The 25,969-nt window shown below is 40.7% G+C and overlaps 1 protein-coding gene across 23 annotated transcripts in view; it reads right to left on the bottom strand.

Annotated features, from left to right (window-relative positions):
* Positions 1-25,969, bottom strand: part of dock7 (dedicator of cytokinesis 7) — a 63,742-nt gene that overhangs the window by 8,007 nt on the left and 29,766 nt on the right. For 5 of the 23 annotated variants that reach the window (XM_037770948.1, XM_037770940.1, XM_037770941.1 and 2 more), the window contains exons 17-44: positions 23,560-23,698; positions 23,177-23,278; positions 22,375-22,461; positions 21,363-21,594; positions 19,977-20,141; positions 19,734-19,754; positions 18,352-18,521; positions 17,219-17,311; positions 15,431-15,520; positions 13,172-13,267; positions 12,906-13,046; positions 12,205-12,318; positions 11,479-11,646; positions 10,235-10,374; positions 9,649-9,818; positions 8,198-8,376; positions 7,859-8,041; positions 7,073-7,232; positions 5,635-5,731; positions 4,946-4,963; positions 3,804-3,900; positions 3,528-3,662; positions 3,258-3,410; positions 1,960-2,118; positions 1,663-1,763; positions 1,348-1,540; positions 1,088-1,231; positions 609-740 (exon numbers count right to left, since the gene is read on the bottom strand). In XM_037770948.1, coding sequence (XP_037626876.1) covers positions 609-740; positions 1,088-1,231; positions 1,348-1,540; positions 1,663-1,763; positions 1,960-2,118; positions 3,258-3,410; positions 3,528-3,662; positions 3,804-3,900; positions 4,946-4,963; positions 5,635-5,731; positions 7,073-7,232; positions 7,859-8,041; positions 8,198-8,376; positions 9,649-9,818; positions 10,235-10,374; positions 11,479-11,646; positions 12,205-12,318; positions 12,906-13,046; positions 13,172-13,267; positions 15,431-15,520; positions 17,219-17,311; positions 18,352-18,521; positions 19,734-19,754; positions 19,977-20,141; positions 21,363-21,594; positions 22,375-22,461; positions 23,177-23,278; positions 23,560-23,698 — 3,679 coding nt within the window. The remainder of the gene's footprint in view (positions 1-608; positions 741-1,087; positions 1,232-1,347; positions 1,541-1,662; positions 1,764-1,959; positions 2,119-3,257; positions 3,411-3,527; positions 3,663-3,803; positions 3,901-4,945; positions 4,964-5,634; positions 5,732-7,072; positions 7,233-7,858; positions 8,042-8,197; positions 8,377-9,648; positions 9,819-10,234; positions 10,375-11,478; positions 11,647-12,204; positions 12,319-12,905; positions 13,047-13,171; positions 13,268-15,430; positions 15,521-17,218; positions 17,312-18,351; positions 18,522-19,733; positions 19,755-19,976; positions 20,142-21,362; positions 21,595-22,374; positions 22,462-23,176; positions 23,279-23,559; positions 23,699-25,969) is intronic. The other 18 variants (XM_037770943.1, XM_037770946.1, XM_037770949.1 and 15 more) reach the window with 12 other exon arrangements.

Raw genomic sequence — 25,969 nt, 5'->3', positions numbered from 1 at the left:
CAGAGCTGTGTGTGTGTGAAGGCTAGGCAACACGACTACATCTCCAGGATATTTCCAGTTGGTGTTGCTACTGCATTATTTGTGTGAAGACTGTGAAGAATGCAAAGTATTCTGAGGCAAAGTAGATGAATAAAGTTGCTCATTGTGGCCCGACCTTGGTTTTGTCGCATTTCTCTATTATGAAATCCTGCTGGAAGAAACTGAACCCCTCTACACCGCCCCATAAATGTGACAGATGTAATACGCGTGACGAAAGTGCCCCTGTGCAAAACATTCAAGTGACCGTGTCAGTGAGGTTTTGGGGTGTTCATACTGAGTGATCATCTCGGACCATGCTATTCTATTTTAACACTTGATCCATATTACTGAATTTACACAGGAACAAAAGACAAAATCATTTATAACCTCATGTAACCCAGATGTGATCTTTTCATAGCAAGAGACCGACAATGGAAGTTAAACAAAATCAAATCTGGGTCACACAGAGATTTGGTTCTTGTATAAATTCAGTGTCAGCTTCGCACCTCAAGCTGCTGGAGCCTAGTGAGGAAGAGGATATCTACACTGTGCGTGTGTGTGTGTGTGTGTGTGTGTGTGTGTGTGTTTACCTGATGTACTATTTTGCCAAAGGCTTCCTGTAGTTTACCATGAATGGTGGCTAGCTTCTTTGCGTCCCTGTTGGCTTCATGGACAGGGATCAGTACCTTGTACACTTCGTTTACTGCCTCATACATGCCCGCCTGGAAGGGAGATCGACACAAATGTTAGAATGGTACAATCAGTCATCGAAAAAATACAAACAACTCAGCCTGAATTTATAGATTTTCAGAGACTTAAAAGGCCTGAATCAGGATCACTGGAAAAGTTACACCGACATCTGACTACAGCCTTTGATTTGTTCATTACTCTTTGTTTACAGATCTTCTGATAAGAGGATTTCAGAAGAATACACCGCTGAATGCAACGACTCATAGTAAAATGCGTTCATTTGTTTGGTGAGAGAAAGAGTTTTAAAATCCCTGACTAAATCTTTTGCATGCATGCATGTCAACATCCATTCATCTAATCACCCATCTTCACTTCTCACCATGGAGAAAGAGGCAGCAGCCTGCTCCAGGAGTCCCACAAGGCCGATCTCAGTGAAGTATTTCCCTGAGCAAATGCCCTCCTCGTCTGGTGACACCACGTCATCAGAGACAGCAGATTCCTCCAGCACGTTGGAGGAAATATTCTGGAGTACACGTGTGTACATACACATGAACAAAAACAGCACAAGCACAAACATCAGCAGACGTTTCTATTGCCAGGCATGTGCAAGCACATTACATGTATCCAGGGCCTCTTTACCTGGAAGGTGACACAGCCTACAGGCAGGTACTTGCGGTCCTCCAGCATGCTCAGGTACTCTGCGACCAGAGCAGCACTGTGCACCAAACACTGAGCCGCCTCGGCGTGGTTGTTCCTCTCTGAGTGTTTTCCAGCCATGTTCTGAAGCCACGTCAGCCGCAGGTCTGGTGACGTCTGGTAACCCTTTGCAATCCTGGACACATGAAATCAAAAACAGACACACACACACATGAAAGCACATAAACAACAAGATGATGATCACAGTGCAGAAATACATTTGTTAGTGATCAAAAGGGGTTAGCGTGTACTCTGTACCTGTACATGAGATCTATCAGCATCTCAGGATCTTCCTGGTGCTCCTTCATCTTCACTGTGTCGGACAGGATCATGTGCAGGTTAAACACAAGGTCCTGGACCTAGGGGAAAAAAAGAATGGAGACCTTGAGTATCTGCTTCCACAATCTTTTATCTTACAGAAATCAATGTGTTCATAAGAAAAATCAGTCAATTCCGTAAATAAAATCATTCATCAATAATAAGTTGTCAGTCAGTGAACAGTTCTCTCACACTGTGATGGACGACAACTACACAATTTGATAGATAAACCAGTACCTGGTCTGGGAACGTGGTCTCCCTCAGCTCCAGGTCCTCCTCTGCGTAGGTGAGAATGGTCTTTAGAGAGCGACGCAGAAACTCCTCGTTGAAATTCTGAGACGTTCCCACCAGCGAAGAAAGAGACATGGTCACTTGCATCTTCACTCTTGCAAAGTTCTGAAAGTGCAACCACAAAAAGAAGAAAGGTTTGAACAAATAATATTTTGTCATGGGTGGTGTGACGGCCCCTCTGTGTTTGGATCCTCTGCTTTCTCTCTCCAGGGCTGCAGACCTGGGCCCGGTGTGCTCCGTGCATAAAAGCCTGAGCATGCAGCAGATCTCCTCTCACACCATACCGCTGTTTCTTTTTCCTTGTTTTTACAGAACACCATCCATGCAGCACATTTTCACACATCCTATACATTTGTTTTTGCTCTATTTTGACTACTTTTGGTGAATTAAATCACTTTATTTGTTAAGTATACCCGTGTGTCTCCTATTTTTAATCACAGTTCTAGAGACGGGCTGTGACAGTGGCTACTGACTCTTGTGTGACAGAGATGGACTGTGAAGGAAGCACTCTGCAGAGAGGATGTCCCTTCTTGCTTGGAAGTCATTTTCAAAAGGTCTGTGTGTGAAAAGTCTGCCTGTACTATAACAAAGGGAATGATGCATTGACCAGTGATTGGGCTTAAATTGCATGGCTCATTGCAATGTTTTGTTTTGTACTAAATTGAGTAATGTAAAATGAAAGAAAAATAGGAATAAATCAATACCAGAACAAAGCTGAGAACTGGCCAAACAGATGTAATTTAGTTCCTCATAATAATTGATTTAATTACTGGAAGGGCACTCAGAGAGCGCAGACCTCCGCCAAGGCTATGCCATATCTCGCATTGTTAACGAAAGTGAAAAATAATAATATAATACTGAGTATCCACCCCATGATTCAGATCCGCTCCAAAATATTATGGGTTCTTCCTTGGCCAAACCGAAACAAAAACATAACCTCCTTGACAGAATTGATAATAGCAGTGCTTTTGCTAAAGTAATCAGATAATTTTAACAACCCTTTTCTCTCAATAAGAAATGCTTGCAAAGCACATGACTTCACAAGACTTGAGATTCAATTAAATGTCATTTCTTGAGGCATGTGTGGTACAGGCGATGGTATTTTTAACCTTCACTAGATAGCAACATTTGTTCCTGAATCTGGGATGATGGGTTGTAAATGTTAAAGACCCCCTGGAGCGTAGCTTTCAAACTAATAACAGCATTTTTAGATTGTTAATCTTGTTTTTTTTAGTTGTACTCACGTTGCCGATCTCAAAGTTTTGCCTCATGAGGAGGTAGAGGGAGGCGCTGGCGTGGGCCCTGATGGTACTTATGCTGCTGCTGCAGCTCCTCAACAATCGCAAACACAGGTCAGCACACTGCTCTGTTTCCTCCTCGAACAGCAGCTCAGGAAACTACACAGGCAGAGAGAAAAACATCCATATTGACACAATACAAGTATCAAGTCCTGGTGGAAATTGCAAGAATTACCTGAAATTAAGCACTTTAATAAAAAAAAAAAAGAGTCTAACCTTAGACACCAGCGCTCTCTGTGTGGCAAAACAATGCTGGAGGTAGAGGGCGCTCTGGTTGCAGGCCATGCTGTGGAGCAACACCTTCAGCACCCCACCCAGGATACTCTCCTTGGACTCTGTCACTGAAACCGTCTGAAGGGAGAGTGACACACATGCGGTGTTATAGGAGCAAGTCTGGGTTTATGTACGCTTAAGTGTCTTGATGTCAGTATTTCTGAGTACACCCATGCATGTTGGCATTCTGCATGTTGAAAGTCCGGTTCACTTGCATACCTGTACAATGATCTCCAAAGTATCAAGAATGATTATGTTGGCCTCCGTCGCGAGGTTGCCATCAATAAGCGCTTCGTGTTCCAGCTCTGCTCTGGTCCTACAATCAAGAAACCAGAAAACACCGTCACAAAACCATTACCAACTCCCAAATTGCGATGTTGATGATGTACACCCTTGAATGTTGCATAAGCGTCCAGTCACCACATTAGTTATGAACAATGCAGGAATCTTTGTGTGAAAGAAAAAGGGGATGTGCTGAGTAGAACCTCGGCCAATTGTCTTGCTTTCATAAACTTTGATGAAATATGATAATTTCATAAAACAACACAGCACACAGTTAATAATAATAAGAAGTTTCTCTATCTGTACTTAAATTATTTTTACGTTGCAAGACGTCCCTTAACCTGCATGGCACAGACCTCAAACTATTCAAATGATCTACAGAAACATGTAAACAGTTAGTTTCAAGATGTTTGAAGGCATTAAGGAGGCTGTTCTTCATTATTAAATAAGAACAGCCAAGTAATCTATTCCTGGTCTACAGGTGGAACACTGGGGCTAAATGTTGCATGTCTACATGTCCTACATGTTTGAGGATATGAAACTCTAACAGGACTGGCTTTTAGTCGTAATGCATCGGACTTTTGTATTTTTCAAAAGAACAAACAAAGAATCCAAGAAAAACAAGACCGATGTTACATTTGTCTTGTTTTTTTGCTGCAGCAGCAACCAGGGAAACACACGAGTCAGAACCCCAAAACAAGAAGCAAGGTTAAAGGTTAAAAAGCAAAGCAGACCCACTGCAACCACTACCAACCCTGAGACAGACACTGTTACCAGGACAGAGGGAACGATGGGATGAGGAGGGTTCAAGGGGTCTCTGTTGGTGCATTCATGTGCATATGTGAACTTAGGAAGTCAAAATGGAGAAGAAATTAATCACAACATGGGTGCATCAGTGGCTAGAATTATTAACTTCGGACATCATGACTTCAGAAAGACATCTTATGCAAACTAATATATTCTTTTGTGTCCATTGCAACTGCCTAACAGCTCATACGCATGTGAATGTACCATACATGAGGAACTAAAGCAGAGGGGAATTCAAAAGGAGCACACAGCAAATGTGGACCATACAATACCTGACTGATCTGTGACTCCTACATAAACACACAGCAACGTGAGAGAACAAATGGAAATTAACAGAAAGGCTGGAGCTGAATTTACAACAAGAACAGAGAGAGAAATAAAATGTCAAAACAAAAAAAGCATAGCCTTTTATCTTTTGTCACTAATTAGCAAACTAGTGACAAAAGATACAAAACTGTAGTTTTTTTGTTTTTTTAAAAGACTGCATGCAACACAGATATCTGCAGCTGCTTGGCAAACATGGAAAATATAACATTTGGTAATCACACTTTAAATAAGTCTGATTCTGTTCCTATGTAAATCCATATGGAAAACATAAAACATGGAAAATAATGATCATTGAATGGGCTTTGGCACAGCTTTTGATGGTTTGTATGTAGTAGTTTGTACTAGATGGACTTTGCAGTGATATCCTGATAAGAGGATTAAAGGATGATCAATTTCACACTTTTAATTGAGTTTATGCTTCTCAATGACTGATTCTACTTAGATTTACACTGGCGATGGACATTTTCATCAATATGTATGGATTATGTTGTATACATCCTTTGTGACCCTTTAATCCTTTAATGATGTGTGTGTTCCTTCAGAGAACAAAATACTGGTCAGTGAATAATCAGCTTGGGGTGTCTTGGGAGTATCTGTATCTGGAAAAGTGGATTAAGTGATAGAAAGAGCGTACTTGTCCATCTTTTCGCTGTTTTGTCTCCAGTGGGTCATGTCCTTCCTCCATCGAAGGTTCTCCTGACTGCCAAAAGCACTGCCAGATGGACTCCGCTCTAAATGGTGGAGAAAGAATAGTGTACTCTTTATTGGTGGTGAAAGAAGGTATGTGTACACAGTGAAACGTGGCTGACTTTGGCTGAATGCCTGTAGTTGGATCTACAGTACTATTAAAGGGCACTGCAGTATGTGTGTGCGTGTCTTTAAGTTACACAATATCCTCCTTGTTTAGCAAGTATCTCTCTCACGTACTATGTGTTACCCCACATCATAGATAATGAAGAAAAAATAGGGAGTGCTGCAATGGTTCAAGTAACTCTGTGTTGGTAATGTTGTAAAAAAACAAAAAACAGGGGCTCTTCCAGGATAGGGCGAGTACTAAATATAAATAAAAAACAATGACTGTCCAGCTTACTTTTAAAGGAAGTCCTTGGTATTAGATGGCAGTCTGGAAAACGACCGAGGCACTCTGATCGTGAGTTAAAAATCCTTTTTAAATCAAATCATGGATGACCACCAACGCGTTTCGACTCAACAAGTCTTCATCAGGGAGTGAAGTGAGGACAGGTGTTCACATTTAAGAAACACTGATCAAGGGGTCATGTAACCTGAGTCGCATGACTCCCATGAGAGTGCTAGCAAATTGAAACCAAGGCTGTATTCGAAACCGCCTACTACATACTACTGACGAACGCAGTATGCAGTATACAGGACATACTGCATATTGCGTTCCTGAGTAATATGCACCGGTCAAAGCGATGTATTTTGCAGTAAAGCACTGGACAAATAAAACAAACTCGTACCACTATAGCAATTTATCGAAAAATACAACTTTGATTTTGTTGTTTATGTTCCGTTTGTTTACTTTATAAGATACTGCATGGTTTAAACAATTTATTCCAAGAGCTCATAGTGAAATAAGACAAACAGGATCATCAACGAGGGGAGTCGGTAAATATAAAACATTGCTCGACAAAATTTACGTTACTCAAACGGCTTTTCCAGTTACAGCAACAAAACAGTGGAATGATATCCCTACAAGTATTAGAGTAATGTTAAAAAGGGTCATGTTGTCTCAGCAGGTGTCTCTCTGCCCCGTCAGAGGCAGCTCTTTCCCTCGCCACTGCTCTGTGAGTGTCATGGCCGGCTGGCGAGTGAGCTACGCCTGACCTGAGTCACATGACCCCTTGATGATTTTTTAAAAATTTGAACACCCAAGTTATCATTACACTTCACACCCTGTTGAAATGCGTTGGTGGTCATCCATAATTTAATAAAGGATTTTTAACACACGATCAGAGTGCCTCAGATGTTTTCCAGACTGCCATCTAATACCAAGAACCTCCTTCAAAAGTAAGCTGGACAGTTATTGTTTGTTTGTTTTTTTGTTACCCCACCTAGCTGTCCTCGGCTGCGTCGCACCATCTCCTGTCTGGCCCCGATGCTGCCAAGTATGGCCTCCTCCAGCTTGGCCTTCATGTCTTTGGACTTCTTAAAGGTCAGGCTGTTCATCCGTTCAAACGCCTTCTTCCCCTGCATGGTGAACACAACATGGGCCTTGTATCCATGAGGCAGAGGATGAGTGGACGGACAGAGAAGACAGCGGGGAAGTTATTTGCAGCACAGCACTCAGCAAGCGAAGCAGGTTAGAAGCATAAAAGCAAATGTGCAAGCACAGAAAAGCAAACGGCAACCAGATAGCATTGCAGAAAAGGGAAATATCACGGAAAGAAATAGATGATTATAGCATAGAAAGCAGCAAGTTGTCTGCTTTGACTATTTTATCACCACATTCAGTCGCCAAAGCATATTAACTGCAGAGAAGCTGGTTCTATATGGAAGAGGATTGTGCATAGAAGATTAAGAAATGTTAAAACCAAATTAGAAAACATACTGTGTGAGCATTAAAATTATTTTTGCTCAGTCATATTAGGAGCACATATAAAAGTCCACAGCAAAGCATACCTCATTGAGATATGTTTGGGATAGATTTTGTTTTGTTTCCTTAACTTTTAGTTGGTTACAATATTCCTTGTTTGTTTGTGGAACGTAAATGTAGCAGACGGTACACTGAAGAGACGGGCATACTCGACATACCCAACCCTCTGTGTGCCCTTGACAACCATACAGTGGTTAATCAGTCTGTCTCGTCACTTAGTGCGCGTATTCACTGTTGATGTTACCTTGTACTCAAAGCAGGAGACACAGAGGTAGAGGAGATCCAGCAGGCGGTTGAGCTGGGACACCGACAGGTCTGTGAACCACTTCTGTAAGACTAGCTCGTCAGCGTTCTTCAGCACCCACAGCAGACAGATCAGCAGACTACGACTTGACTCGGCCGAGAAGCTCCCGTGCTGACGACTCGCCTGGAGAGAAGGACCAGGAGGATTTAACAGGGAGGACAAAACAAAAAGAATACAAAAGCGGAATGATAAGAAACGAAGGCCTCGTGTTTCTTCTACAATGACCAGCAGGAGGACTGTTCCATTAATTGCAGATTAGTGTCACACACAGGGAGTTACCTGCGAGTTGAGCAAGAAGCTGCTTGGTCGGGACATTGGGGTGGGGGTGGAGGTGCCTGCTATCGCCATGGCGACAGTCTGGCTGATCATGCTGTTACCCTCTCCCTCTGCCTCTTCTCCACCGCTGCCCATCGCTGCCCCCTGGGGACCGCCTGGCCGACCCCACTGGTTATGGGACTCTAGTGACACAAAATGGAGAGAAAAGAAAATTAACCAATTAATTGAAATTAGAGAAAATACAGGAGTAAGCTCTTAGTGTGATGTAAGGACACAAGAAAGACAAAAAGAGTAGGGGTCAAATCATTGATTGGGAAAACCTCCATAGACTGATCCCACCGCATATAGAAACATGACAGGAACTGCTGTTTATGTAGTATTATGTCGTACTCTGTACTCTGAATGAGCACTACAAGTGTAGAGCAAGGTTACCTTTATACTAAATGTAGATGTAAACCTAATTGGGATGTTCTGAATGGGATCTCATTACTATTTAAAATTGAATTACCACCTTGCGGTTGTATGCCTCCGCCAACCAGTCAAGTTGCAGTTTATATCCATGTCTGTCCAAAATGTCATCACTTCATCATTCTATCCTATTTGTATGAAATTATCATAATTAGCATATGAATTATTGAATTATGGCCAAAAAAATAGTTTTGTGAGGTCACACCTTTGACCACCAAATTCTAATCAGTTCATCCTTGGCTGTCGCCGGCGCGGAAGCATAAAAAGTAAAAACCGGTCTCACAGAATAGGACACATTTTATTCAGATCAAACTTTATAACATGAGCGTAACTGACTCTGGACCTACGGCTAATATTCAAACATGTATGAATGAGTCATATAAATACAAGCTTCAGGTCTAGAAAAGGCACGTTCACTCGAGTGGGGAGTTAAAGGAGAGAAAAAGAAATGCAATCGGGTCGAACTGAGGTTAGAGATCAGCTGTTATTGTGCAACATCCATTGCAGGTCAAATGATAACCTTCTGAGTTCTAAAGGATGCTATTGCAGGTCACATTGTAACTTTACAGCTGCATTTGTTTGAATAGCTCAGGTTATTTGGCGTTTTGTCACGTTATGTCTCAAGAGAGAGATCCTCTGATCTGAACCACAACGCTGCATGCCTCATTCTCAACTGTTTCATTAAGGATAATCTGATAAGAGTGCTGCTGACTAGACGGTGGGAGGCGAACAGTTGGATATGACATCAGACATTTAACAGTTGTGAGTGAAACAGGATAAAGATGCTAAACAAAATACTACACATTAAACTTATCTGTGCTGCAATAAAAGATATTTGTTGTGACTCCAGTTTGTTTTAGTGCCATTTTAAGAGTTTTAAGCATATCTTGATGATTATCGGGAGAGTATTGTGAATCACAGGATAATCGTGACGTGACATTTTCATATCGTCCCATGGCTAGTTCAAAGTAGCTCCTAATCTTTACCTGTGAAGTCATGGAGCTGTGGTAGTGTTTCCATGACGATGCCAATGAGAGGCAGGTAAAGCATGGCGACTCTGGCCTTGACCTCCGGATCGGCGTAGCGTGGGTCAGAGTCATGGCTGGACAGGAGGTTATGAACGACACTCACCACTTTCTTATGTAGGCCAAACATCCTACAGGGAAACAGTAGAAAAGACAAAAGTTAAAAAAACAAGAAGAAAGGAACAAAGAGATACGGTATTTCATTTGAAGTGTGAAAAGCACAATGGGGGAGAGAACAAGAGAACGCATTAAGATAATACTGAATAACCATAACTCACTTACATGAATGCATGTCAGCATGCATACACGCTTATCTCTCACCAACAGATACAGAGGCTCTAACCTGAAAATAGCACTTTCCTTTCTTTACGATACTAAGAGTTTATTGGGTAGACACACACACACACAGACACACGAAACACATAAACAGACGCAATGACACACACCCACAAATGTGACATGAAACTCGTCCTCACTCAGACATAAACTCTTTCTTTATAAAACAACCTCCATAAGTGTAGGAAGTGTGCATCCAAAGCATACTAACCCTTCGTTCTCTGGGTCCAGTATCACAGACAGTTCAGACAGTACCAGTCCAGCCAGGAAATGTTGCTCTCTGAAGGGGACAGACAGCTCAAACATGTTGGCTATCTTTTGGTCCTGGACATGTGTGGAGAACCCAGAGCTCTATGGAGAACAACACAGAACATCCAAACAAGTAAGACCAATTATATTTTACCTGAGTAGTTCTTAAACGAAGCAAACATGTCTCCTGTGACTTTTAGAGTATCTTTATGTTAAGGAGTGGTGAAAACGTATGATCTGACAAGACAAAGTGTTTTGATTGGACTTGAATAGAATTTTTGAAGTTCCCCTCCAGACACGTTTTGAAGTACGTAAAAATACTTTATGATTAATATTTTGTTTAACATGGTTTTCCCATGTAAAAAGTAACAAAAAAAGCGTTAGTTTCACCGTCTGGTCTATTTTCTTCGTTAGAGGAACCATTGGAAAAATTCAGCCAAACACGTTTGACTCAGATGAGGAGTCCGTTGTGCACCAAAAATCAGCGACTAGCAGACATACCAGAATGGTAAGTGTTGTTAGAATCTTTTATTTGTTCATATTGTTTGTTAGCTTGTAACTGGCAGTGACTGACACAGCATTAGTGTTTGTGAAACATACAATGATATCTAGTGGGATTTTGGTAGATATTGGAAGGAAGCTCCAGGGTGACATACAAAGCCTGCACACCATGTTTGCTGTCAAAACTTTCACTATTCTAATGTAAACTCTCGCTCACTGTATTGACAAGCCCACTCTGCGCCAGGGGCTTCAGGTTTCTTTTCCGGTGTTGTGTCGAAGACGGTTTCCCTATCGATATGTGTCGGCATTTGCATATTAGACAGCGATTGCTTTTCAAATTTGTGACGTAATCTAGCTTGCCCGGTGTAAATTTGAATCTCAGATTTTAGGTAAGTGCACAGACATCTCCCCCTTAAGAAGAGGTATTAGAAAACACCTCTCTAGTGACAAACTTTGCACAGATACAAGTCAGTATAATCAAGATCAGACATTTTATGGGACATAAAATGAAAAAAGAGAAGAAAATAAAAACAGAGTGGAGGGGATGTTTAAGTTGTTTACAGAAATGACAGCTAGTATAGTGGTACTCATGATCAGTTGGGAAATCACTGTACAATTTGTTTTATTAGTGTAGGACTATATCACAGGGTGCATGTCTATTTGCATGCAGGCGTTTGAATTTCCCTCCACCACTTTTCGTCTGACCTGTGAAGTTGCTGAAGACACAGAGGGGGAAGGCGAGGCAGGCGGGGTGAGCAGACTGCAGGGCAGGTTCAGGGTGACGTAGTGTTCATGGCTGGCGACGATTCTCAAGAAATCAAGCCTCAAAGACTCCAGGGTTGGGTTCTGCAGAGCGTAAAGCTTTGTGGACACCTGGAGAGAGGAAACAGTACAAATTAATTTATATTTTTTTTACAGAATACTACAACATATGCGTACATGCATACAAATATTACAAATAAAGAATTGGAGTATGTACTGTCAAAAGAAGTGAAATCTTGAAATATCACTAATTAGTTCTTAATAGTGCTGTAAAGGAGCCTGAAATGCCCGATATATCCAGCGAACTGAACAGCAATAATTGTGTTAGTTTTGCAGTAAGAACCATTTCATCTCCAGCGCTCATAACACACTTTGGACTACCCACCTGTGTCTACTTCATACTTGATTGTGTGGCGAGAACCATCACCAACATGTTAACTGCCCCCTTGTGGCGGGGAATACTAATACCCACAAAATGTAAACTAGTCCTTCAAAAAGAACCCCCAAAACACCCATATTGGCTCCAGCACTCATACTTCTGTTTGTAGCTAAATGTTACTCAGCCATCTGTGTCTGCTTTCTCTTCACTCATACTAATCCTGCTAAAATTGTATTATTCTTTATCATGAAAAAAAAAACACATTCAGTGAATCTAAATAAGACATTTACCTGTTTCCAGTATGCTCTGATGAGGGTGAAGACAAAGCCTCGGTCCATGACTGACAGCAGGTCGTTGAGGAAGAAGGCCAGACTAGTGTTTAGTCTCTCCACCAACTCCAGGTCCTGATTGGATGAGACACGTGCATCTTAAAAAGTTTCCAGAGTTGGCGGTTTGAACATTATACTGTTCATATGCTTCACTATATTGTATAACTTCAATGCTTCAACTTCAACTTTTGTATTGTTTACAACTCCCGAACACTTGGCTTTGTTGATAGACATTTGATTTTTATTATATTTTTATTTTCACTATTGTATTCTTTATTCTGTAATTTCTAATCTGTGCAAGTACATTGAGAGAGCTGCATAAAAACTGAGTTAAATTTCTTGTATGTACAGTATATACTTGGCAAAATAAACCTGATTCTGATTCTGATGAAACAAACAGACAAAAAGGATGATATGGGACATCCCTTGTGGCCTCAAACTTATTGTGCCGCATTAATATGTATGCTTTTGGCTTTCATAAAGTGTCAACTAAATTGTCAAATACAGTACAATCTGTTTATCAATTTAATATAACTTTGAAATGACTCATTTGTAAAATTCATTATTCCCTGACTACACTTGTATGCACTTAGTCTCTAAACCACCATGATATTCCACACACTGCGAGCCGATTGGGAACACTTCTCCTGGCCGTTACTTACCTTCTGGAAGCGAGACACAATGTCGCCAGCGATGGTGCTGACCAGGGCTGTAATGTCATCCATGAAGCGCTCTGGGAAACGGTTCTTCCTCGGTGACTCTAGGCGTTCGGTGAAATACAGGTGGTGGATAATGCTCTTCACCTGTGGTAAAGGTCAAGACATTTTGTTGTGAGAAAATGTCTGCACGGTGATGACTGATAAGAACTATAGAAGACATATCCATCTACGTCAAAGCTTTTTTTAAGGGTAAAAATGTTGTTTCCTACCATGAGTTCAAAGAAAAACCAGGCCTGCTGTAGAGCGCCCTCCCTGACGCTCCCACTGCTCACCACCCACTGGAGGGCCAACTCCTCATGGAAGAGCTGAGTAGAACAGGAAAGTAGAAAACGGAGACAAAGAAGTAGAGATGGAGAGAAAGAGAGGGAGAGGCAACAAAGCCAGAGAGAGAACGTGAGGCACCAGGAGAAGTATCACTGTCCATCTTAAATTAAAATACACCTAAATCTACATGTTGTGAACAGATTATTCAGTAAATATACTGTTAACTGAACTCCAAAGTGTATTTTCTTAATGGGGATGAAAGTTAAGCAGGTTTAGTTAACAAGTATTAATTCTTATATTCTCTATATGAAAGAATAATAGAGTCCAGTAAAGCTCCTGCGCCCCCAGCACTGAAAATTAATTGATTAAAAACAAAGTGAGGTTTAACCAAAAAACGTAATATATACACATATTACAGTAATGGTTAACAACTCAAAACACTCTAGACAAATTCTTTAAATGTAAAAAAAATTATAAATACATATAATAAAATGTACAGTTGTGTGCAACTTTCATTTTTGTGAAATGATGAAAAATGCAGTTATCGTCATGCAAATTATAGTATTTCATTATGTAACTTCCTGTGATTTTCCTGTGTGCATGGAGAGAAGAAATTCTTCTTCATTTCTTTAAAGAATTATGCATCAGTAACTTGCATTTATTTATTTAGGTGTGTGTTTTTATGCAAAACCAACATCGAACACAGTCTGGCTAACACAGCGACTCTTGTCCGGTGAGTCTGGCAAGTCTTCCTTAATCATGTTAACATATAAAGATTAGGAAGGGGCAAGACCTGATTGATATCCAAATATTGATTCTGATGAACGTTATCTATATATTACTTAACCCATTTGTGTCCGCAACTGAAATTTATTATTCATTTTTAATGTTCTCTGGGCTTGCTTAAGCACAAATTTGTAGAAATGTAAAAAATCCGTCCAACCATTTCGCTGGAAAGTGAGTTTTTCATATCATACCATATCTAGTCTTTGGGCACATGGGACTACTGTTTTTGCAATAGACTCAATTATATTTAAGGAAAAAACTGTAGCCCTATGTGCCCAAAGATTAGATATAGTTTGATAAGAAACGGCTGTATCTCCAAAACTATAAGGAGCACAATCAAGTATTTGGTATCTATGAACTCATAACAAGTTGAATATCAAAGATATGCACATATGTGCAGTGTAAAGAAAATATTCCATATGGAAAACATTTAATAAACACAGTGATAGCGTTTGTCCTAATTTTTCAAAAATCCTGATTTTGACTATTAATAAAAGTGTGATTTTTTATGGGATCTAAAAATGTCAAAGTGCCCAAAGCATGTCAGTACCAAAATTCAAAATTTTTGACCCATCAATTGGTCAATGAATGTTTTGACATTTTTCCTTATCATACTAAATATAGTCTTTGGGCACAAATGGGTTAAAGATGCAGTGCGTAGGTTCTGGCGGCATCTAGCGGTGAGGTTGAAGATTGCCACCAACTGAAATTTCTCCTGTGTGCTAAGCGTGTAGGAAAACTACATGGGCTGAGGCAAAAATGTGAAAAACGCAAATGGCCCTATCTAAGTCCAGTGTTTGGTTTGGTTGGCTATTGTAGAAACATGGCGGTCGACATGGAGAGGACCCGCTCTGTATGTAGATATAAACGGCTCATTCTAAGGTAACAAAAACGCAACAATTTGTATTTTCAGGTAATTATATACTAAAGAAAACATACTTATTATTATTATATTCCATTTCTGACAATAGATCCCCTAAATGCTACACGCTGGGGGAAAAAAGCTACTAAATGCACCTTGTATTTTTTGTGGTAACTACTTCTTCAATATCAGTAAACTTTACAGCAGATTGTATCCTTATACACTACCTACCTAACTAACCATGTGTTTGTATGTCTCTTGTTGGGTCATAGTAAACTGATTGGAAGTTGCAGTTTCTTAAAACAGTGCACAATGACAGGAGACTTCCCAGACTAAGTTAGCCAGACAGCATTAGCCAGACTACAACCAACATTCATGTCACATAAAAAACTCCTCGACACATTCAGAACAAGAGGCAGATAAGCGACATTCAGCATTCAGCAAAATCCACAACCACCAAATACGACAACAACCAATCCAGAGGCACACATCCACAGACAAGACAGGTGAGGTGGGCGGGCGGGGTTGGCTCCTCCCCCAGTGCAAGTGGCTCTACCTTTTTTGTGGGCAACCGTCCTGTTAAAGTTTGCAAGAAACTGGCGCTCTCAGTGTGCGAAGACATGCGATTGCCACAGCGCTCCATGGCCTATGGGTGGGATGAATGGAACGGTGACAACAAGGTTAGTGGAGGAGCAACGGGAGCGTGGGGTTGCACCTTTTTCCTCAGCACACAGGGAAAATGTGTCTGCTGGGGAACACGCATCCACGCATCTACGCATCCACACACACATGCATACTATACACTACACACTTTTGTGATCTCTTGCACACACTTGTCACACATGAAGACACAAAACAATTAGACACAGGAGAGGGTCACAACACTTTAAAGCGCTGTACTCAATCTAAAACAGACCGATACATCGGTAGTTTGAGTGCTGAAAGGAGGGATGCAAAATGGCTGCATGAAGGGCCGTGAGATCAAGTTAAGACATCGTATCGTTTTTTGCTTGATGTTACAGTCATGGCTTAAAGATGTGCAATTCTGCATCCTTCCAGGTGAACACAATAATTCAAAGACATAATGACATACATCCTACTGTATTAAAGGTATTAGCATTGGTAGGTAGACTAACACAATAAATGCTGATAATGTACGTGCTCTGTCAATGCTGGCACAACTAATTACATGTTGTAATCTAGCTGTGATTTTATGATTACAATATGCAGAATTAATTTCATCTTGGTTTCTTGACATTCATAATATTGGATGTGTAAATAAGTGACAAACAAAGGAGTATGTCATGGCAACTTAACATGACAGAAGACATAACATCACATGAAGATGGAAAGTGAAGCTGACAAACGACCTCACGTATGTTGACAGACACACACACTCACACTCACAGATATACCATGCTCCAGTGACAAAGTGAATGCTATGTAGGGTTAGTAGAAAGTCATGCAGGGATACACACTAGTGAGAGTGGAGATTATGAGGTTAAGGCAGCGGGAGTGAATAACTGTGCTGGAAGCAGAAAAGGAAAATAGATGAAACAAAATGAATGCAGAAAAAAATCTACTCTGCGGATGAAGATGATTTCTAACAATACTCTTTTTCTCTACTACTCCAACAATCCTCTGTGAAATACACGCACATAAAAATGTCTTGGTTTTGGGTTTAACAATAACTGACCACTGTAAACCCAAAACGGCCCGCAAGCTTGACATAGAAAGAAAGGGAGGCCAACTATGTCCAAGAAATTGCTGCCATGAGTATGGCACTGAGTACTGAGTACTCTGGCACTGAAATACTTGGATTTAGACTACGTGTCTTTTCATGCAAGTACTGAGAAAAAGGGAGGTGTTAGATATGATAAGTGGAGCGGGATGACACCTGAGACTCTAGCATGAGAGATAGAGGGTCATGGTCATGGAGGCGGCTGTGACTCCCATGTATGGGATTCATGGGAGGACTGTGATTTAAAGTTTACAAGAATACTGTAATATTCTGAAGTTTTGGTCTTTTATGTCTTTGTGGTACAATAGTCACATTGTATACGGTTTAGAAATCTATTGTTTGGAGAAAGTTAGCAAAAAATGGTTGGCAATCTGACTTAAAACCTCCAGAAGTAGTGTCACGATGGGTTGAGTCTATAAATGAAAGATGTGATCATTTACAAAAAGGATATTTCTTGCCCCAACTCTCACCTTGCTTTCAGTAACTCTGGCAAATTACACAAATAAACCAAAACTCCAAATATCCCAGTATCCCCTGAAGGTGAATAAGGCGAGTTGTTTTTGTAGTGAGGCAAAGTGGAGGACGGGGCATTCATAAAACCACCTGCATGGTTTCTGGAGCGGACCCGGGGCTGGATCCCCAGGGGGCACTCTTACAGCCCATGGTGTGCACCCACGAGTTGGAGCGGTCTAAGCCCTAGGCGTGCCGAGGTCAAAGGACACAAGGCAGACGGGAAGCAAGGGAGTGAGCGAGCAGCACGGGGGAAGGAGGAGGGAAGGAATAATGACAGGTTAAAGAGGTTCAGAGGTCAGGACTGCTGGAAGATGCCAAGGGCCCAAAAACAGGTTAGCCGTCAGTAAATATAAAAATCCAAATCATCACCACAGAGGAGCAAAGCACATCTCTCTCTCTCTCTCCCTTTCTCTCTCTGTGTAAGAAATAACTTCCCCTCCCTCAGAGACAAGAGAAGAAAGGTTTAGTTCAGTATTAGCAGCAAAGGGAACATTCATCAAACAAGGGGTTGCATTCAGTCACTGCTCAGGTACTTTTGGGTTAAATAAAACATGTTTGAAGAGACAAATCACAAATTAAAACAACACACAATAAATGACAACAGATTCATTAAATGAAATAAAAAGGAAACAAAAACAGCACAGACTGACAAGGCTAAGCTGTTCTATTGAAACAATGCGTATTGTATCTTCTCGACAGCATCTGCTTTCTGTGAACCAAATGTCTCTTGTGCCTGTCACAACCTGCACACACTGAGCACTGTGTGTGCATGCTGTCAGGTTGCTGTTACAGCGGTTAGAGAGATAAGATGTCCAGTCTTATGTTTACGCATTGGCTATACAGTTTACTCGTGATAAAATATCCAGCTGTGTAACTGTGTGCACATGGAGGGCCTCTGCCTCAATGTGGGTTAAGAACTACAGAGTAGAGTTCAGTACAATCACCTCACATGTGCCTGTCTAAAATACATCACAAATCAATGAGTGCTGCTGGACTACGGCAATGTTAAATATTTAACTCTGATATCGGAACTCCACGTGCGGTGTGGACAAATCAAATATGGCAACAGGGCTAAGTGCCAAAAGACATAAATTATCTTAGGACCACGCGTAACATTTTGAGTTAGAGCGGCCTCTTTCATGCCTCAACTGAACTCTAAAAGTACTGAGATCAAAGAAGTTACAGGCAAATGTATAACCAAGGACATTGTTTGATGACCTTACCTTGCTGCCAATGATGGAGCGGACCTCGTCATCAGGAGAGGTGGGTGTACCCGAGATGTCAGGGTTACTGTTGCTTAAGCTACGGGAGCGGTTAAGGTTGAGGCTGGCTGGTCGAACAGCTGAGCGAGCCATGGTGGCGTAGTGAACCGAACCTCCCAACCCTCCGGGGCCTGGGGCAACAACACACAGAGGAAGGAAAATGGGACGACTGGGATGTGATGGGAATAACTACTTCTACCAAGACATTGTGCATCCACTGACACGATGATTGCATGTTGCTCCCAATGCACACATTTACATTTGTACCGGCCCCTCCTCTTATCAAAAAGCCAAACACAACTCCAGCTTGCATGTGGTGAACTCATACAGGTAAGAAGCTCATAAACATATTTATTCACTAGCGATTATAGTTCCATAGAGCAACCAATGTGTCTTGGCAGCGAATGGTTAGTTAGCTTAAAGAGGACTGATTGCAAGAAATCATGTACCACACATCAAATTCTCTACCAAAATGGAATATTACTTTAAGAACTAAATGTAATTTTAAAGAGGACCTAATATGCTCATTTTCAGGTGCATACTAGAACATTGCTTTATTTTTATAGCGGCTGTGCTGCAGCACCTCTTTTCACCCTTTGTCTGAAACCCCCCGGCCCCTAACCCCCCCCCTGCCCAACCGAACCAAACTCTTCGGACTCCACTCCAGCTCCGCTCTAACTAGCTTTGTTTCAGAGCATGCCACACTAGCCGCTAGGCAAAGTGTCGTTTCAGGCAGTTCAGGAGCAGTGTTTCTGTGGGGGAGAGTAACTCTCTTTGGCGTGGACTTTGGGCTTTGTAACTTTGCAGACCTTTTACATGCACAGAAAAAACTATGTAACGCACTAAATGAAAGGGAAAAAGCACAAAAGCATAATAGGTCCTCTTTAATTTTAGAGGGAACAATAATTGCACACAGATTAAAGGCCTTTACACACCGGGGGTGACACAAATAAGTAAACACTCGCATGCAAAAATGTTATGTCTAGGGCTTTTCCTGTGAAAGGTAAGAACGGAAGGAGTGGATCTGGTCTGCGCTGCCTTTGTCAAGGTTGAAAGGAGTAATACAGTTTGTCGTCCTGATTCGCACTATGGTGCAACTCAACTCGTTCCACACAACTTGATTGGTTGATGCCTTTATTCGCGGTGTGAAAGATCAGAGAGTCGGCCTCGTTCCGCAAAAACATGATGACACTTTTTCGCTGCGTAATATTCACATTCTATGTTAAAGTATTCATGACAAAAACAACAGTTCGAGGATGATATTGATGTGCGAATTAATCGCACGTAAAAAACGCCCCCGGTGTATTAAAGCCTTAAGATGTACAGTAGTGGGCCATATCTACCTGTTGAGGATGAGTTGGGGTCTGTGTTGAGCAGGCAGAAGACAAAATGGATGTGGAAGGAAAAAAACAAAAGATAAAAAGAAATAGAAAAAAGAAAAATTATGGCAAGTAGGTTTGACAATAAGTCACCCAGTGATGGTGAGTTGGGGGTAAGATGAAGTTAACTTAAAGGGAGAAAACAGAAAAACAGGTGTAGAATAAAAGAAAAATGTGAGGTGATGAACTGTATTGACAGTAAAATACCTGGGGAAGGTGCGTTGGGGTCAGTGCTGGGCAGGCGGAAGACGTAGTGGATGTAAGAGGACAGCAGGCCGTTGCGGCCGTGCATGTCCTGGCTGGTGTCCAAGTACTTATGAAGCCGGTTCACTATGGATGCCATGACTTCGAAGGATGCCTGGCCCAGATTCACTGAACACACAGAGATACAGACAGAAGCAAAGTGACGTGTGTGCAAAAATACAGATATGGACAAATATACACAAAGTTACGGTATGTGTGTGCACACAGGATGACCCCCATAAAATAAGATATACAAAAAGATAGAAAGATACAACCATGACCTTTGCATGTATTCATTTTCTGTGTGAAACATAATCCTGTTTTAGACACAGCTTTAAGTTTATTATCAGAAGTATGTGCTAGTGTTACTGTGCAAAACACAGTGAGCACTGTAAAAATGAATACATGAGCTGATCTATGATTTTGTAATGGTTTTGCAATGCAGGGGTCAGTTGTCTCATATCGCCTTCTGCCCAGCCAGGTTATTTCATTTTTATTTTTTCTTTGTACTTTCCCTTTTTATTTATTCATTTATATTTCGGACCATTTCTTCATAGTAATTAAATAGATAAAATTTCAAAACTCGTATGTATTCTGTATGTCACACAGAACACACTTCATATACAGCACATCATATTAAAGGTCTTATTGATAACATTTTTATGTAGACGAATATTTTTTTTTAAATAATACATCTACAGAGCCTTTAATCATTAATGAATTAATCATTTTAAAAGTGTTGGCGGTTCCAAAATGAATGTTTTGTTTAACTCTGTGGAACATATCTGACGTTCGGTTCCTACTTCTAACAAGGTTTGTGAGCACATAGCATAAAGACGTTGGTATCGCGTGGTATTTCTGGGTCGTCAGTTAGTGTGGCAAAAACTGATAAATGGCTGAGATTGACGGTAAGTGCCTGGTGACGACTTGTTGTGAAGTAAAGGCAATTGAACGGGGGAGGGAGAATGCGACATCTAGTGGCTGAATGTTATCAATGTTATCAATAGCACCTTTAAAGGATAATAATAAAACTCATCAAAATCACCAATTCTTAAAATGTACCAAAATACGTATTACATTTTTGTACATATTTCCATTTTATAGCATAAAAAATATATATATATTATAGCATTTTTTATGGCATTCCTATTGCCATGACTAAATTTAGGAAAACCTTTAACCTTAACTTATATTCATCATCTCTGTAAATAAAATAAAATCAAGATCTACAGCTTGAGGTGGCACAATTAATAGCTAATTCTACTTGGCAGATTAACCATCAGCCCCAAGCTGTTCTAAAATCACTGTGTGATCTCTGGCTTTTTAATTAGATGTTAAACAATTTCATACCTATCTGCCCAGCAATGACTGGCGGCCGCACTACCATCAAAACCAACTTGTCGAGTAGAAGGTGAAGGAATCGAACCACCGGCTCCAGCTGGGAAGAGTTGAGCGCCGCAATGCTGGACTTGAGCTCAGCCTCCAGGTTGTTCTCCATGATGCGCATGTCTCCTATCCTGACTGGGAACATGTGCTCGTCCAGGGCGTGTACCAAGGCAAAGAACTTATCCAGGTACTGGTCCTGGACACGGAGAGGGAGAAATTTTGTTGGCAAAACACATGCAGGAGAGGGGATATAGAAAGACACAGATGGTGAAAGAACAGAAGAGAAGAAAAGAGGGATGATAAAGATGGATGGAGAGAAAACAAGGCAAAAAGAAGAAGCTTAGAGGAAAAAACAGCACAACAGTTGGAAAAGGTAGAGAGAGGGGAAGGAGAAAAGGGGGGAAGGAAGTCAACAAACAAAAGTAAGCTTGGATCTACTCGTCTGTAAGTTGGCTCACCAAGTGGAAACCACAAACCGTACGTTTCTACAAGAACACAGTAGAATCCAGCAAGTCTAATCTGCTCCAGGAGAAGTGATTTATGAGCACATTAGTCCCAGTTAGGCTCCTAGGGACCACAGTCAAGCCCCCCACACCCCGGCCGACACAGAGATGGAGTAGACCTCAGTAAATTACTGCAGAGGCGAGCTTCAGCCACTAATGAACTGGTGCTGTGGAGGAATTACTGTCGAAATGTGAAAACACTGTTTCTCTTTACTGAATTTTTAAATGATAACCCGTGTGATGCTTATGAAAATGATTCCAAGGCAACTGATATAACAATAAAATTGTTCTTCTTCATTCCTGAAAAGCAAGTTATTTAGGTAATATGAAGTTTAATTTTCCAGCAGCATTTTCCCTCTGCTCATATGTATGTATGCTCCTATGTACATATGAACAGGGAAGATGGGACAGAGTAAAGAGGATGATAGGTGATGATTTGATGTTCGTAAAACTACTGTATACAGTACTGTTACCTGTGTGTGGATGGTTGAAGCAGTCACCACTTCCACGTTAAATACTCCTCGATGGTTGTCCACCCACTTCATCCCTGGGAGAGGAACCTGAGGTACAAAAATTACCTTAGTAAATCTGGGCTTCATTGGTAAAATGAACATCTTACAAGCAGTGAAACATACGATAGGTCACCGGGCACAGAAGGCTGAGATTTTCCTTAAATCAAAAAGGATTAAAGGGCTGCTCTGATGCCTTTCCATCTCACCCAAAAGTTAAACAAAGAGGTTAGTAGGTATTGAAAATTTTCCTTTTTTATATTACAAAGGGACTACGGAGGACGGAACCTGCCAAAATTAAAAATGAATATATAAATAAATAAATGATTGAATAAATAAATAAATATGGTATTAAATGTACCAAAATCAATATTAAAAATAAATGTAGGCATTAATTAATTCATAAAATATGACATAAAATGATCTTTATTTATTTACCTACAAAGCAGCAAATTAAAACTGAAATGTCAATTTATGTCACATTTTATCAATTAATTAATGTCTACATTTATTTTTAATATTACTTTTGTTACATTCAATGGCATATTTATTTATTTATTGAGTCATTTATTTATTTATTCATTTTTAATTTTGGCAGGTTCCGTCCTCCATACAAGACAGACTCTGCTTAACACTTAACCTGGTTTGTCTGCAGCACACCAATTCATTATCATTAATAATAATGATAATTATTATTTACCCGTTTCAAATTTATACTTTTTTCACACTTGAATCTATGTATTCATACTGTAAAACTGTGTCTTACATCTGGTGAGAGAACAGAGTAGGATTGTGGTGGTTTTTCCAGAGACACCGGCAGACAGAAGTGTCCCGTCCGCAGACGCCCATTCTGCAGCATGGGGATCCACTACAGAGAAAAATAAATTGAAAGAGAACACAGAGGACAAAGAACACACATTAGGAGGATAATATTATTTTTCAGTTAGTACATATTCTCAACTCCCCAGGTCTCTCTTGCACACCTAACTAAAAGACAAGTAGAGAGTGTGTGCTTGTGAATGAGCATGTCTAAGTTTACAACTATGCCCGCAGGAACATTGCAATAGTGAGAGTGCAGACAGCTGTCCCCTACAGCCACGGTAACAGCCTATGTGGTTATCGTAGCTGTGCCAGTGGCTGTTAACCTACCGTGTATCCCACAGGGGTCTCCAGTGGTGTGTTCTGTTTCTGCTGACAGCTGACGTGGTAAAAGGTGAAGAGAATGTGGTGGTGGTCCGACAGGGAGGCAGGCAGCTTGATCTTGACCTCATCATGAAAATCAGGGGATCTGTTGACAGCAGTTAGCAACGACAATATAAAACTGTTCAACAACAGTGTTACAAGGTGCTTTATATTTAATAAGTTGATAGACAACCACACAAAACAGAGTTGTTTCTGAACTACCTAGACAGGTTTAGTTATATGGTTCAAATTGCCATCTTCGCCGCTCTGGTGTGAATTCGACATTATAGTTCTAATAATAAATATCTATAGGGCTCTTCCATTGCTTTCCCAGAGGATTTATATACGACTTATTCTGGTAACTATTGAGAATGGTTTGCTCCATGTTTTAATGCATGGTAAAACGGGCAGCTAGTTGAAGTGTTGCTCAAGCACTCATTGAAGTAGCTAGGTCATTAATAACACTGGGATGTGGTTAACGGCATTTTTTTTTAAGATGAATGATTTGTAGCGTTTAACGCCCATCACAGCGACAAGTGTCGTGCGTCAGTTTGTAGCTTAATGCCACCGGCTTCCATTGAAAATGACTTGTAGCCTGTTCATGTGTCACTCATAGTGTGAACGCAGCTTAAGACTCTGTCTGGACAGGCTTACATACTAGCTTTAGACTTGCATTAGTACATGTTCTTCCATGCACGTACAAATATGCAAATCAATTGAAATCCTCATATATTCTATTTCCAGCTGAGCCCATTTATAACTTGGGACTCTGTGTCTCAAGACAAGTCAAGTGATCTAAAAAGAAAGAAATTACATAACACATCATAACTCACTTCAGCTGAGTTCCTGTTAGTGCCCCAGGGGGAAACTTTGTCTGCAGGCCAATGCCGAGAAACAAACAACCACCAAATACAGCATGTCCTTCAACAAACATGCCCACTAGCATTGCCTCAAGGCTAGAGATTGGGCTCTCATTTCTCATGGGAACAAACATTTTGGTTATGGACCAGAAAAAAGAAATCCTCCAGAAAGAACTGCACAAGGAGCAACTTTCCTCCCAGAAGAAAAGGCTAATGGGTTATTAACTGAGCACATTATGTCAAAGCCAAAAGCAAATAGGTGGAAGCTGTTCAGATTACAAAATATATCTTATAATAGAGTCGTTTTATTTCCTTGTCATTCAGTTTTCTTCATATGTTCCTTTAAGAGTTTTGACAAGAGAAATATTGTGCCACTTCTGAGTGAAATGCAGACTGTAATTGACCATTACCTATAAGCACTTCTAAGAGCTGGATTAAGTCCTGATGCACGATGGTCCTGGTCACAGTGGTACATTATTCACAGGTTGATTAATTTTAGCCTTGAAGGTGTGACCCCTGGGTGACAAATGACAAACCGCTGGATGTCGTAAAAACACCTGATAGTGGTGATAAAATATTAGAGACCCCTCAGCTCTTATGTAGAGATGGAAGGAACGTGTGCCAAGGACACCACTTGACGATATCCAGAAGGTTGACTCCAGCTATTCTTTAATGAACACCATCAAAGGTTGGTAGAGTAATGGAGGTGTAATAGTAGATGTTATGGTGATGTTAAATTAAAGAAGGATATTTGTGAATTTGATTTTCGTCGACCAATCTCATGACAATCATGGAGACCATGTGAGTACAAGGCTAGGCATGTCAGATTTTCATACCTCACCATTGCCAAGAGAGTAGGGATGTCATGATACCGGAAATTTAGTAGTTGACACCAATAGCAGTGAAATTCCATGATTCTCGATACCCCAAAAAAATCCCATGTACTTCAACATACACTTCTTTATTACTGTTTGCATACTGGTTTTTGTTAGGAGGTTAAACAGATCATAATACCTCTTTATTATCTATTTTATATTGCTGTGAGAACATCTCCTTCAAACATCTGGACTTATTCAAGTTTCTCGCCAAAAACTACTTTTCACAAGATTACAATTTAACACATCTTGATAATGTTAGAATTTACCATCGCCCAATACTCATTTTTACTGAGCGTAGCTTGAACATATGTATGTAATATACATGTAATGTAACTCATTGAACCTCCGTTAACGGCGCTCTTTAGCTCCGTGCTGTCAGCAGGCGAACCGGTCACTGCGATTACTATCTGCTTACACTTTGAACGCATCATAATGTAAATCGATGGCACCTCCCGTGTTGAAATCAGCAGGACATTAACTAGCTCTCGTCCTGCCGATTTCAACACGGATTTGTTGTTTCCAATGTAGCTTTATCAGGGAAAAAATAGGGTGCTTCCCCGGTACGCATCAATAGTGATTTTACTGCGTCCCGAATGAAAATATGCAATATGATTGCTATGGAGCTTTAGGTCAAAATGT

This window comes from Sebastes umbrosus, chromosome 5 (assembly GCF_015220745.1).
Source record: "Sebastes umbrosus isolate fSebUmb1 chromosome 5, fSebUmb1.pri, whole genome shotgun sequence".
NCBI classification, from domain to species: Eukaryota; Metazoa; Chordata; class Actinopteri; order Perciformes; family Sebastidae; genus Sebastes; species Sebastes umbrosus.
Note: the sequence above shows the minus strand (reverse complement) of the source record. Positions and strands in the feature narration are given on the sequence as shown.